General features: G+C 46.2%; 1 protein-coding gene across 1 annotated transcript in view; it reads left to right on the top strand.

Annotated features, from left to right (window-relative positions):
• Nucleotides 1-12,804, top strand: part of FBXL17 (F-box and leucine rich repeat protein 17) — a 504,895-nt gene that overhangs the window by 477,906 nt on the left and 14,185 nt on the right. Inside the window, exon 9 of the mRNA XM_040239500.1 lies at nt 4,529-4,671. Within this exon, the coding sequence (XP_040095434.1) occupies nt 4,529-4,671 (143 nt within the window). The remainder of the gene's footprint in view (nt 1-4,528; nt 4,672-12,804) is intronic.

A 12,804-nucleotide genomic window follows, 5' to 3' on the forward strand; every position in this document is an offset into this window, starting at 1 on the left:
TATTAAAATTGCATTTGGGATAAGGAATTAGTCTTGCATAATTCATCCTTTGCCAAGGCTTCGTAAGTACCATTGTAATATGTCAGCAGCCCCTAGTAAAGGCAGTAATCGTGCATTCCACTTACCCTATCCTCCCTGGTGCAGTCTACGAGTTCATGATCACTGACGCAGAGGAGAATTCAAGAACTCCAGCAGGGACATAGTGACGAAGCATTTATATAATGCTGTCATCTGCCCAGAGCTTTTCATGTTTCAAAACTCGTTCAAGTCTTCATTTTTAGTCCACTGGACCACTGTAGAATGGTGTGGGAAAATAGCTAATAAGTCATTATATTTATGTAGTGCAAGGTCCTTTACAGGTATTTTCTCACTTGAACCTCAGAGCAACCCTGTGAAGTAGGCAGAACAAATAGTGCAGGTAAGGGAGCTGAGACACAGGAAAGTTACAATGTTATTCTAAGTTCAGCATCTACTAAGCAGTGAGGCTCCAAGTGAATTTGAGACCATACCACAATACTGGTTTAGCAGCTCATGGAGAATGAAAAAAATATCCAAAGGTAATTCACAGGGAGGTAAATTACTGAGTATATATTTTGGAATTTAAAGATTCTCTTGGACCCTGTTTTACAGATACAGGGCAAATACTTGGCTACCTCTGAGCTGTAACATTTCAATCCTGAATGGTGGTAAAGGGAAATATATTCTGAATATACACGGCCTCCTCCACCACCCTGGGTGCTGCTGCTGTGACAGTGAGCCCTTGCTCGGAGTCAGACTATCTCCATTTGCACCCTCGTTTTGCCACTTAATAGGTATGGGGCCTTGGAAAGGTATCTAGCCTCAGTTTTCTTACCTCTACCATGCCTAATTTTTTTGTAGGTCTATTTGTCATTATTGTTCAGTTGCTCGGTCGTGTCCACCTCTTTGCGACCCCATGGACTGCAGCACACCAGGTTTCCCTGTCTTTCACCATCTCCCAGAATTTGCTCAAACTCGTGTCCATTGAGTCGTTGATGCCATCCAACCATCTCACCCTCTGTCATCCCCTGCTCCTCCTGCCTTCAATCTTGCGCAGCATCGGGGTCTTTTCCAATGAGTCGGCTCTTCGCATCAGGTGGCCAAAGTTTTGGAGTTTCGGCTTCAGCATCAGTCCTTCCAGTGAACACTCAGGACTGATTTCCTTTAGGAGGGACTGGTTGGATCTCCCTGCTGACCAAGGGACTCTCAGAAGTCTTCTCCAACACCACAATTCAAAAGCATCAATTCTTCATCTTTATAGTCCAACTCTCACATCCCTGCATGACTACTTTTGGGTACCTAGAGGGATTAAAAGTAACTTCACCAGAAAGACTCCCTGGTGCCACCTAGACATCATTCTGACAGTGATCATTCCATTTCCTTCAAAGCGCTTGTTACAGTTTAGAATTGCGTATACCTCTGCCTTCGCTTCCCATCTGTGTCTCCTCCTAGAACCTGGGCTTCCTGGCACTGAGGACCCGGCTTCCTTCTGCTCCTCTCTGCATCTCTTAGGCCCAGTGCTCCTAATCACTGAATGAACGTTTCTTGGCTCCGTCCACCATGTCCTTGGCCTTGTTTTTATTTCAGCCACGTAGGGTGGCCTGCAGCTCCCCTGTCCCTTCCTGTCTCTCTACGCTGCCACGCGCTATTTCCTTAGCCTGCCACACCAGCCCTCACGCCTGTGTTTTTCTGGAGAATCCTTTCTCAAGATCCCTCAAGACCTAGCTCAGCTCTTCCTTGAGGGCTCCCGTGACCCCTCTCGTCCCCTGAAGACTGAGGGGCTGCCCTGTCCCTTGGCATGTCTCTGTAATAGAGCCGGCCACGTTGCAGTCATTGCTATGCTCAACGAATATGTTTAAGAACTGACTCCGTAGCAGGCACATGCTGGGTGCTGAGGATACAGCAGTGGGTAGATCTGTCATCCCAATGGGAAAAGGGAACGACAGAAAAAAAAAATGCATAGGTAAGCAAGCAAGTAATAGCGAAAAAATGATGGAGCGATTGGTTCTGAGACGCTGACCTTTGCCTCAAGATCTGAAAAGTGAGACGTTTGGGGGTGGAAGCAATGGGGAGTGAGCCCTGTGTTGTGACTGTTTACCTGGCTGTTCCCCATTTCCACCCAACTCCCTCCCCGAACCCCACCCCTCCTGAGGGCCCTCCTGAACGGCCCTCTGAGCTCTGTGACCCTGTGTGCCCCCTGGCGCCCCGCGCTGGCCCTGCAGCCTGTGGGCCTCCCGGAGCCAGGCCCAGGGTTCCGGGCTCCCAGCGCTGAGTGCATCCGGGGCAGGCTGCCGGCCGGCGCTCAGCTCACCGGCTCCAGCCTGCTACCTTGAGATGACGGGAAGGCTCTCCCGGCATTCTGCGACCCAGTTCCCTGCTCTTTAAAAGGGAACTAATATAAGACTTTGTGGAGTTGCTGTCAGGATTAAATGAGAAAAACGCCTGAAATTCCTAGCCCTGTGCCCAGCACCTGGGTCGTCCGTCAGTGCTGGAGAAAAGGCTCTAGTGTGCTCCCAAGGTTTTTGTTGCATCAGTGAATGAGTTAAGGAAAAGGAAAATTTAATTCTTAGCTCAGTAAACAGAACTATGGCAAAACAGAAACTGAATACCTTGATTGTATCTTCAGCTGTCTTATTTATGGTGTGTTTTAATTTAGACAAAAAACAAGGGGAAAAAGGGAATTACCATGCACTAGTGACTTTAGCACCTAGAACCAGTAGTGGGTAACTTCGGGTGCTCATCAAGCGGCCTCGGGAAACTCTGCTGATCGTTTGATTGACCGGCGTCTGCAGAGTGCGGAGCTTTCACGTTCCAGCCCCAAGCCTCGATGGAAATGCACAGTCCACCAGTGTGGGGTCACCTTGCATCTGGCGCTCCTTTTGAGACCATTATTCGAGCACTTTGTAGTGAAAGGGATTTCTTTTCGTGCCTTCTACTTCTTCTGTCATGAGAGAGCCTAAGGATATCATAACCGATGAATTTTATGACACTACCAGAGATAGCAACAGTTTTCTTAGGTCAGGAACACCGATAGGATTAACCTGAGATGCTGCTTATACTACACGAAAAAATCACTCTGAGGGCGCAGCACACCTTGGGCAGATCGCTCCTGCCCCGTCCCGCCTCCTCGGAAAACTAAATGCCAGAATAGCCTGTGCACAGTTGAGGACATCAGCGAATTGATATCCTGAGGAACTTCGGGGAATTTTTTTTTTCTTCCCTTATATTAATAGCATTTTCACTGGAAAACACTGGGATCGTGACTATTGTTTTTATAGACTTTAAATATCTGGCTCATTAGGAATGCTTTGATACTTGAATACATACATGAGTTTTCTAGTTTAAAAAATTACTGAGATAATTAGCAAAGAGATTTTTGCCATGTGTTTTTTCCCTGCAAGCTTTAAGAGTTAACATTTATTTACATGAGCACTTCACTCTGCTCTTATCATTCTGATCAATGGGAAAATATCGTCTGTGTTTAATGTCACAGGAATCAGCTCATCCTATCTTAGAATGAGGAAATAATTAGCAAACAACTATTATTCCTTTTTAATATTTGTGGCGTTGTGTTCAGAGTTTTCCTTTACAAACCAATGCACCGTAAACATTTTCTGGCTGGAGGTATTGAAATCTGTTTTGCTGTGCTGCAAACGTAGAGGTGTGTATGTTTCACTAGAAGCCTGTAGCCAAGAGCCACATTCGCCGACTGGATGCTCTGACAGGGTGACAGGTTATGGAGCCCTGCAGTGATGCATGGTATACATCACAGATTGTGGGATAAACCTCTGTGCGTCAGTAGAGGTACAGGGCTGAACAGTCAAGTAGACTAGGGGCAGGGGTAGGTTCGTGTGACTGGCTTTATTCCCTATTTCAATAAGAGGAAGACTTCTGATACGGTGAGAACATTCACCATAACAAATGCTAGCACCAGCTAAATTCAACTGTGTGTATAATGTCCTCTTAATCCCCAGCTGCCTCAAGAAGGACTAATGTGAAAAATATTATATACTCTTACATTTTACAGATCATGAACAGATGCGGGGTGGGGGGAATGTGCCAATTGGTAAAGAAATTCATGTGCAGAATAACACACCTCAGAATGGTGTTTCCGAAGGTTTTTCTTTTTTAAAATTATTAAATTTATCTTGGGTAAAATTTAATTACTCCTTGGGGGTTTCCTGTAATGTTATATGCGTAATTCATTTGAGTTTATGCCCTCTACAGATACGAATGTTTGGAAGTACAGGTAACCTTGTAATGAATAAAACTGATAAAAGGTTGTGTTCCAATAAAAGGGAAATTATGGACTGATTATTCACTTTGTGAAAGGCTCTGTCATAGGGCACGCTTTCCTAAAGCATTTTAAATTGGATCACATTTACGAAACATTCGTTTATACACAACATTTCAGGAACAAATGTAGTGAGGAAATGAGAGAACTAGTTATAATAAGATGGAGACCCCTTCCGCTGCTGACATTTGTGCTTTCCTCTGCCTCCCCTCGCAGCTCTGGTAGCCATCGGGCGGTACAGCATGACCATAGAGACCGTGGACGTTGGCTGGTGTAAAGAGATCACGGACCAAGGGGCCACCCTGATTGCACAGAGCAGCAAGTCTTTAAGATACTTGGGGCTGATGAGATGTGATAAAGTGAGTTGCCTGTCGACCTTCTTTCCTACGTATCAGTGTCGTTTACAGCTTGATACTAGATTCTTCTTCTCTACCTGGGTATATATATGTATACATGCACGTACTTATGTTATTACAGGTATGCATAGTGAGCTGCCTGGTTTTCTAAACTAATCTGAGATGACTTTTTAATACCTCTGTTTAAAAATGAATGTTTGTGCTTATGCAGAAAGAAAACAGCAATCACACAGACACTCAGCTTAGATTTGGCTTCCTGTCCGCAAGTCCGCGGACCACGATTAAACGTGTTTGCGTGGCACACTGCAGTGTGTGTGGCTCCACAGTGAGAGTCCACTTTGGTTCCAAGTTTCCCGCAGCAGCAAGTTGGAAAGCCCACTGCCAGAAGATGCTGTCGCGGTCTGAAGTGCGCGATTCCACTGCTCAGTGGCTTTGTGTTCTGGCCCTCGGGGGGCAAGAAGGGGCCAGTGAGGCAGTGTTAGGTGGGAACCTCCACACTGCAGATGCTGCTTTTCACACATGTCAAGAAGCAGTCCCAGAGGCCCCATCGAAGGTCATTGGAGCTGGCCAGAGGCATGAGCCTGAGTTTGAGAAGTTGGGCTGCATTTAATAAAGATGATCAAAAGCTGTACTGATAACCAGGCATTGGAGAGGCACTTTCCCCTTTGTCTCTTTTATGTTTTCCCAGTAACAAATCTAGGAGATGGTCGTTTGTACTGCGAAGGGGAGAAAACGGAGCTCAGAAGGACCAGGCACTGACCCCATGCCCCCCATCCAGGGTGGCACCCCAGATCTTCAAGCCTGTGGCCAGTGCCCGGGGCCCACCCCAGGAGCTGTCTCTAGAGAAGGGGGTGCTTCCTTGAAAAAGACCCATCTCAGCTACTTGCTCTGAAAATGTTGGCAGCTTGTAACAATTTATACACTTGTGCTACTTTTTGTGGTTGGTGATTAGGGACAATGTAGCAAGAGAGCATGAAGCTAAATATATATGCCTCGCAAAGGACATGTATTTTCTAAATGTAGCAAATTTGGGGACAAATAAGAATGGCTCAAATTCTCTGTGCACTTTGTCAGTTTTGTTAATTGACCTAGTTCTTTTTTCCAGATGTTTTACAATCCCAACTTATACCAGACCTTTCCAGTTAGTTATGATTAGAGAGATTTTATATACTCAGCCCAGCCTAGAAAGCTGACTGAGTTTATTACTGAGCAACAGCGGAGAGCCCAGGGTAGCAAGTCTCTCTTAAATTTCACTACTAACTAACTTAACACTGCTACTAACCCTGTCACTTCAAAATGATTCCTTTTAAAACAAGTGAAAGAGTCCATAGCAGGCAGAATGTTCTAGAAACCCCGAACAGTGACAGCAGAACTCTTCGGCTTCTGCCTGAAGGAATTGCTGCACGCGAACTGCCTGAGCAAGGGAGGAAAAGGTGAGCATTTACAACCGGATCCATGTGCCCACAGCCTTTGGTGGAAGTCACCATGTTTCTAGTCCAGACTCTTTAGACCTGTTGAGATCAGCATCCTCTTTGGAGCTGAATTTGGTACTCCAGTTAGTTCAGAAGATCCTTTCAGATGTATTTGCTGACTAGCATTTTGCCAATTTTCAGTAAGTGGAAGGATCCTTTTCTGCATAAATGCAAATTTGTCCAAAGTAGGGCTGTCACAATCCAGCCCATTGTCACCAGCCCAGCCCTGCCGGCCAGCGTCCTCAGGCTTAAGACAGTTCAGGGCCAAACACGGTAGGTTCTGTGCGGACGGAAGAAGTTTCCAAACCACACCCAAAGCGCACCTAGAGCCTTGCACTGAAAAGCCTGCTGGTTGACTTCCGTCAGTAAGGGTTAGTTGCTCCGTCGTGCCCAGCTCTTTGCAACCCCATGGATGGTAGCCCACCAGGCTCCTCTGTCCATGGGATTTCCCAGGTAAGAGTACTGGAATGGGTTGTCATTTCCTTCTCCAGGGGATCTTCCCGACCCAGGGATCGAAGCCAGGTCTCCTGCACGGTAGGCAGACTCTTTATCGATGGAGCTGCGCCTGCTGGTGGGTTTAGCTGGATGGAAACCCAGCGTGAATGTTCTGTCTTCTGCATATGTATTATACTGTCCATCTCCAGGTTCCATACTCAAAGGAGTCTGTGAGTAGCAAAGAACCGAAAGTAGCAGTTGAGGACGTGGACTCTGGAGCCAGAGATGAGGTGCAGATCTGGGCTCCACACTTCACTGTGTCAGCTCGGACAGGTTAACCTCTGAGTGCTTCCGTCTCCTCATTTGTAAAACAAGGATAATAACTGTAACCGTCTTATAGAAATGCTGTATTTACACGAGTGGACATATATCAAGCCCTTAGAGTAATGCTTGTTATATATAAAATGCTTAATGTTAATAATTATTCTTATCATCAACAATATTATATTAACCTGGGTCTTGATTTTTGAATTTGCAAATGAGAAAAAATTGCATTGTGTGCTATCCCATTTTTGAAAGGAAATCTTTACAAAGAGGAAAGACATGAACTCAAAGATGTTGCCATTTCACTTTTCCCTCACTTAAATTTAAGATTATTATTTCTACATAAATAGATCAATAATTGCATATTAAACACACTCTACAAAGGGAAACTGATGCCTCTGAGGGATAGTGCATTTGGAATCAATTTACTGATCCAGGCATAAGGCTGAAGAAAGATTTGCAGTGGGGGACAAAGGTGAGTTAAAGATGAAACAATTCAAATAGGCAGGAAAGCAAAAAGAAAGAAATAAGAAAAATGATGAAGGAAAGGATATTAGAACCGAAACCGGAAACAGTGAAGTTCTGTTTAGGAGGCAGAGAGCCACTGTCCATCTCCGTGTGGTCCTCTGTGCCAGCAAAGACAGGAGGAAGAAAGTTCATTTGGGCCTCTCACTCATCTCCATGTACCTTAATCTAAGCTGCTAGCCCCTGGAGGCTTCTTCAGTTGAGTTCTCTGTCCCCTCTCTGCACACCACCTAGAGCCAAAGGCGGGGGCAGAGAGATGCCCCGGCCTCTGCAGCGAGCCCCCCTGGCAGGCCTGTGGTCGGCGGGCTTCCTGATCTGGAGGCGGACGGGCTTCCTCACATCCATGGGTTCCGGGGCCAGTGCTCTTCCATCCTGGGCTTTTCCGAAATGCTGAAACCCGATTCTATTTTCTTTCACTCGGGGCCACTTATATTTGATTCGGAAGCTATACCTTAAAAATGTCTGCTTTTTTTTGCCCCCTCACTTGAGCTTTTGAAGAATTAAATAACAAAATGCATTGTTATCTGTTGTAGGGGAAAACAAGTATTTTTCTTCCTCACGCTTTCATTAGATAAACAAAGAACAGATGAGAAAATGTATCCTTTGCAGATGAAAGCAGCATGTACTTAGATTATCAGACAGCCTCTAAACTCAACAGCAGTAAATTTGTCTGGCAGCAATGGGTGACTCCTAGGAAGGAGTCCTCCAGTCGTTAGACAAATGCAGTGTTCCCCTTGTGCTTGTAAAATTAGGAAGCACATTAAGAAGCCCCTGTGTGAGTAGCTCTTCCGATTGCTGGATGGATAAGCACGTTAGAGGCATTACTTTGGGTTTGAAGCCGACGCCACTTAATCCCCTAAACTTCAGTGCATTGTAGGAGCACAGAGAAGAGAGCGCTGTGTGAGACGGCTTTGATGAATTGGGGTGAACTTATATTCTTAAAGACTGTTCAAAGGCTTACTTGACCTTGGGAATTAGAGTTGACCCGAAGTCACCTATCAACTTAACACGCATTTATTTGGTGATTTAGTTAAAACTACTTGTATAACCAACGGGACTCTCTAATAAGAGCAATATGTTTTTTTCTGCTTTCCGCAATTATAGACAGTCAGTGGCTTTGGTCATGGAAGTCGTTTTCACAACTTCAGTGAATTCTAGATTCTAGTCAGATCTGTTTCTTCTAATAATATGGTATTTTCCTCACTTCTTACATGGCAGTTTGGATGGAGAACAAAACTAAGAAGGACCAAAAAAAAAAAAAGTTCCTGGGAAAGCTGTAGGGCCCATGGAAATGCAGTGTTCAAGGTTAATGAAAAATGTTTGGGGTAACAAGGTTGATGAAAAGCAAGGGAGCCCAGTGGCGTGGCGTTGGCTGAGAAAACAGACCTCGCCAGAGGCAGGCCGGCTGGTTTGGGAAACCTCCGTGATAAAATGTCGCGGTGGAAACCTCTGCAACGTGTGTTAATACAGAAGTTTGGAGACAGAGGGCCTGAATTATGAGCAGCGAATAACATCATAAATGTAGCAATTCTCAAATGCCAAACCCTTGTGAAAAGCAGTTGGATGAAGAAATTCTGGAGCTTTTAAAAGCTCCCTTTCACTTTCTTTTTTTTTTTTTTCTTTTTCTGTAACTTCATGCAGAACTAATTTTATACACTGTTCATTTGATTTGAAAATGCCAGCGTCTGGGGTAGCATTAAAGAGCATTATTGAGGGAGCCACTCTTGGCAAAGGGCTTGGCTGGAAATGCTTGTTGGCGCTCACGTGTCTGTGGAGTCGTCAGTGGGGGTGGGGAGCCCCTGTTCACCCCACTGTGCACCTCTGCCCAGAGCAGGTAGCAGCCCTTCTGCAGGGAAGCTGCCTTGCCTCCGCCCATAGGGGCACCAGGAGGGCCACGGGGGCCACCCGACTTAAGGAGCAGACATAAATAGATTCTGAAAGGTCCACCCCAATGTCCTCTGACCAAAGCCTCTTGGAATTTCTTTGATTTCTAGTTGACATAAATTAGAATTACACAGGCGTGAAGAGTCTGCCCAAAAAAAGATCAGAGAGGCTGCTGGGGGAGGAGAGTTGCCTCTGTGATCCTATTGATTATCCAGCTGCCTTGAGGCCAGGGGCCTCCGTGGAGGCCTACTATTATTGATCCACACACCATGGAAATAATCAAATTAATTCATTTCTCATCAAACTGCCACTGCCAAGACCCTTCTCCTCACCTGCCCTCATTCCTGAAGTGCTTAGTTGAGGGGCGAAACAGATGATCTCTTTTAATAAGGGATGATTTCTTCAGGTCGTAAGAAATCCTTGTTTTCACACAGGGTTTCTCTCATTGAAATGGTGGAGAGATTTAATCAAATCAAGGAGCAGTCAATGCAAAAAGAAAGTAAGGGAGACCAGTCAGCTCCTTAAAGCCAGGAATCTGCTTTGCAACCTTAAAATATCAAGGGCCAAGTTTTGCGTGCCCAATGTAATGTAAAAATATTCAGGAGGAATTGACCACTGTGTTGTGTTTTTTTTTTTTTTCAGGAAGTAATTATGGTAAGAGAAAGCCTCAACAGCCTAAAGATTTCTGTGTAGAAAATGGAGTTTTCATCAGCTTATTTAGGAGCCGTGAGCAGGAAAGCCCTACGGGGAAAATAATATAGGACTCTGTAACTAATATACAGAACTAACTGGAAAAATCAGTTTAGGGGGAAAATAATTTGCAGGGCCCTGTGTCCAGGACTGTTTGGGTAGCAGTTCAGCCATGAAACAAAGCGTGTACCTGCAGGGGCTGCCCTTGCCCGCAGTGTGTCCACAGCTGTCTCCAGGTTGCCGGGAGCCAGAATTTTAAGATCACAAATGTATGCCTTATCAAGGAAAACAAAACAAAAATGCTCCCCTGACAAGGCGTGAGCAGTCTGATGGTATCAGATGGGGTGGTCGTGGGAGACGTATCCGCTCCCCAAGCTGCCCGCCAGGCCACATGCTCCAAGAGAGGATGTGAAAATCGGAGAGTTGTGTCTGGCTGGGGCTCTAAAATCCGAACTCTAAAGTCCTTCGCTTGAAATATCAGCATCTTGTTCCTTTTGCTGATAAAACAGTTCCTCCCAGTGATTTCCGCACAGGAGCACTTTAAAACACATTTTTACAGCCCTCTCCTGATTATCCCTGGTAATTGAAACAGAGAAAAAAACATTGGCTGAAATTCAGAGGTTATCTCTCCACCTCATTTTAGCCAAGGCCCCATCTCCTCCTCTTTCAGCCCTCCTTGCCTGAAGTTCTCCAGAGCAGTCACTGAAGGCCTTTCTAGTGTTTAAGTAATAAAGCAGGAAAGCCTGCTGTGGCGCCTCACACAGGGGTCACCCTGGTGAGCGCTAGGGGCAGACCTCTACGTTTCCAAATTCTTCACTCTTTGCTTGACTGTCTGTGGGGCTTCGGATAGTTTAAGCTCTAAAAGCCTGTTTTACCATCTGAAAAATGGGATCATATTTGCACCACAGGATGATTATGAGATTATATGAGATACTTCAATAGAGGACTTAGCCTATGCAGTCTGTAAGCACGCAGTGTCAGCTACCATGACTGTTATCATTATTGACTCACGTATATACATGGCTGCCCTGGAATTGGATATTTAACCGTGATGTGAACTGCCCAGTTCATATATTCTAGCCATGAATATAAATTCACATGCTCAGATCTTACAAAGAAAACGTAGGCCCCTGAGACTCAAACAACAACTTTTTTTTTTTTAATCTGTTTTTTGAATTGCTGCTGCTGCTGCTAGTTAGGGCCCATTAAATGATGGTCAAACGTATGGAGGGTGAAACCTCGAGACCTGCAGGGCTAAGTCCTTTCTTGTGAACAGAGAGAGTAAGGGCTTGGCAAGTCAGACCGCCCGTCAGTTTCACGCTGGTGTGTTTCTTCAGGGAAGACCGCGTGTCCCTGGAACCTTTTAGGAGGTGTGCGAGTAGCTGCTTGTGTCTTGCTCACTCCTTTTGTGGAACTGATGCACGGTGAAATGTTTTTTTAAAGGAGGAAAGAGGAGGCCTGCCGTGCTGCGGGGTGAATAGAATGTTATGTTGGAGTTTGCCTGAAGCATCATTGCTTTGCAGTAAATAGTCTCCTTGGAACTCTGATTTGGCTTAAGTAATTATGAAAGTGAAAGTGAAGTCGCTCAGTCGTGTCTGATTCTTTGCGACCCTGTGGACTATAGCCCAACAGGCTCCTCAATCCATGGGATTCTCCAGGCAAGAATACTGGAGTGGGTTGCCATTTCCTTCTCCAGGGGATCTTCCCGACCCAGGGATTGAACCCGGGTCTCCCGTGTTGCAGGCAGAAGCTTTACCCTCTGAGCCACCAGGGAAGCCCTTAAGTAATTGTAAGGAAGAGTTATGGTTGGAGGATCATATTGTTTTTTTCTGATTTAGAAATAGAAGAGGTTAACAGGGAGTTCTTACAGGAACTCTGACCCCAGCACTCCTAAGCATCACTTTGCAAAGTAGAAATGAGGGCCGCCTGCCGACACTCTGGAGACTGGGGGCTCTGCAGGTCCCTGAAAGGGGGCCCCCCAGCTCAGCACCAGGCTACCAGGGCCTACCACGTCTGGCAAGTAGTTTTTCAAGAGAAAGCCTCAGTTTCCTTCCCCAGCCTCCAATGTTTATTGTATATTTTATCAGTGTATTCAAAAAGCATCTGTTGAGCTCCTTACCATGTTCCAGTATCTGTAACAGGGGACAGATCAGAAAAAAACAGTGAACAAGATCAGAGTTCCTGGCCCATGGAGCCTGCAGCCCGCTGGGGAAGACAGACAAGCAAATGGGCAGGCACAGTGGCATCAGGCGCCAGAAGTTCTGTTTCTTCTGTGCGAAGAACCTCGCTTTGGCCTCACGTGGCTTTCGGCAACCATCCTTGCAGTTTTGTGTTTCTGGCACTCGACGGTTCAGTTCCCAGAAAGGACCGACCGTGAACACTTGCCGTTACTTTTCACCACCCCCGACAGGTCTTTCCACGCTGCAGGCGACAGCGACTTCCATCTCACCAACTCCGCTTTCCACCCCCCTGACCACAGCTCGCTCCATCCCCGAGCAGCTACACCCACGTGGCGCCAGGCTCCTGGCTCCTGCCTCCTCCCAGGCAGCCTCTCTGCACCTGCATTCCCTTATCCGTAAAGTGGGGAAGAGAGGAGCACCGATCTCAGGGCTGTTGGGAGGATTAAGGGAGTCGGTGCCTGTAAAGTTCCTTCCCTGAAGAAAGTCACGGGTGTTAGCCCTCACTTGTCGTGGTGGTGGGTTCTTGCATCCTCATCCCCAGGACGCCCTCCTCCTAAGAATGTAAGGACTGTGGGGTCCTAGCCTGTGCTGTACAGCCCGGCCCTGCTTCCGTGGCTGGTGCATTA

Source organism: Oryx dammah, unplaced genomic scaffold, assembly GCF_014754425.2.
Source record: "Oryx dammah isolate SB20612 unplaced genomic scaffold, SCBI_Odam_1.1 HiC_scaffold_5, whole genome shotgun sequence".
Taxonomy (NCBI): Eukaryota; Metazoa; Chordata; class Mammalia; order Artiodactyla; family Bovidae; genus Oryx; species Oryx dammah.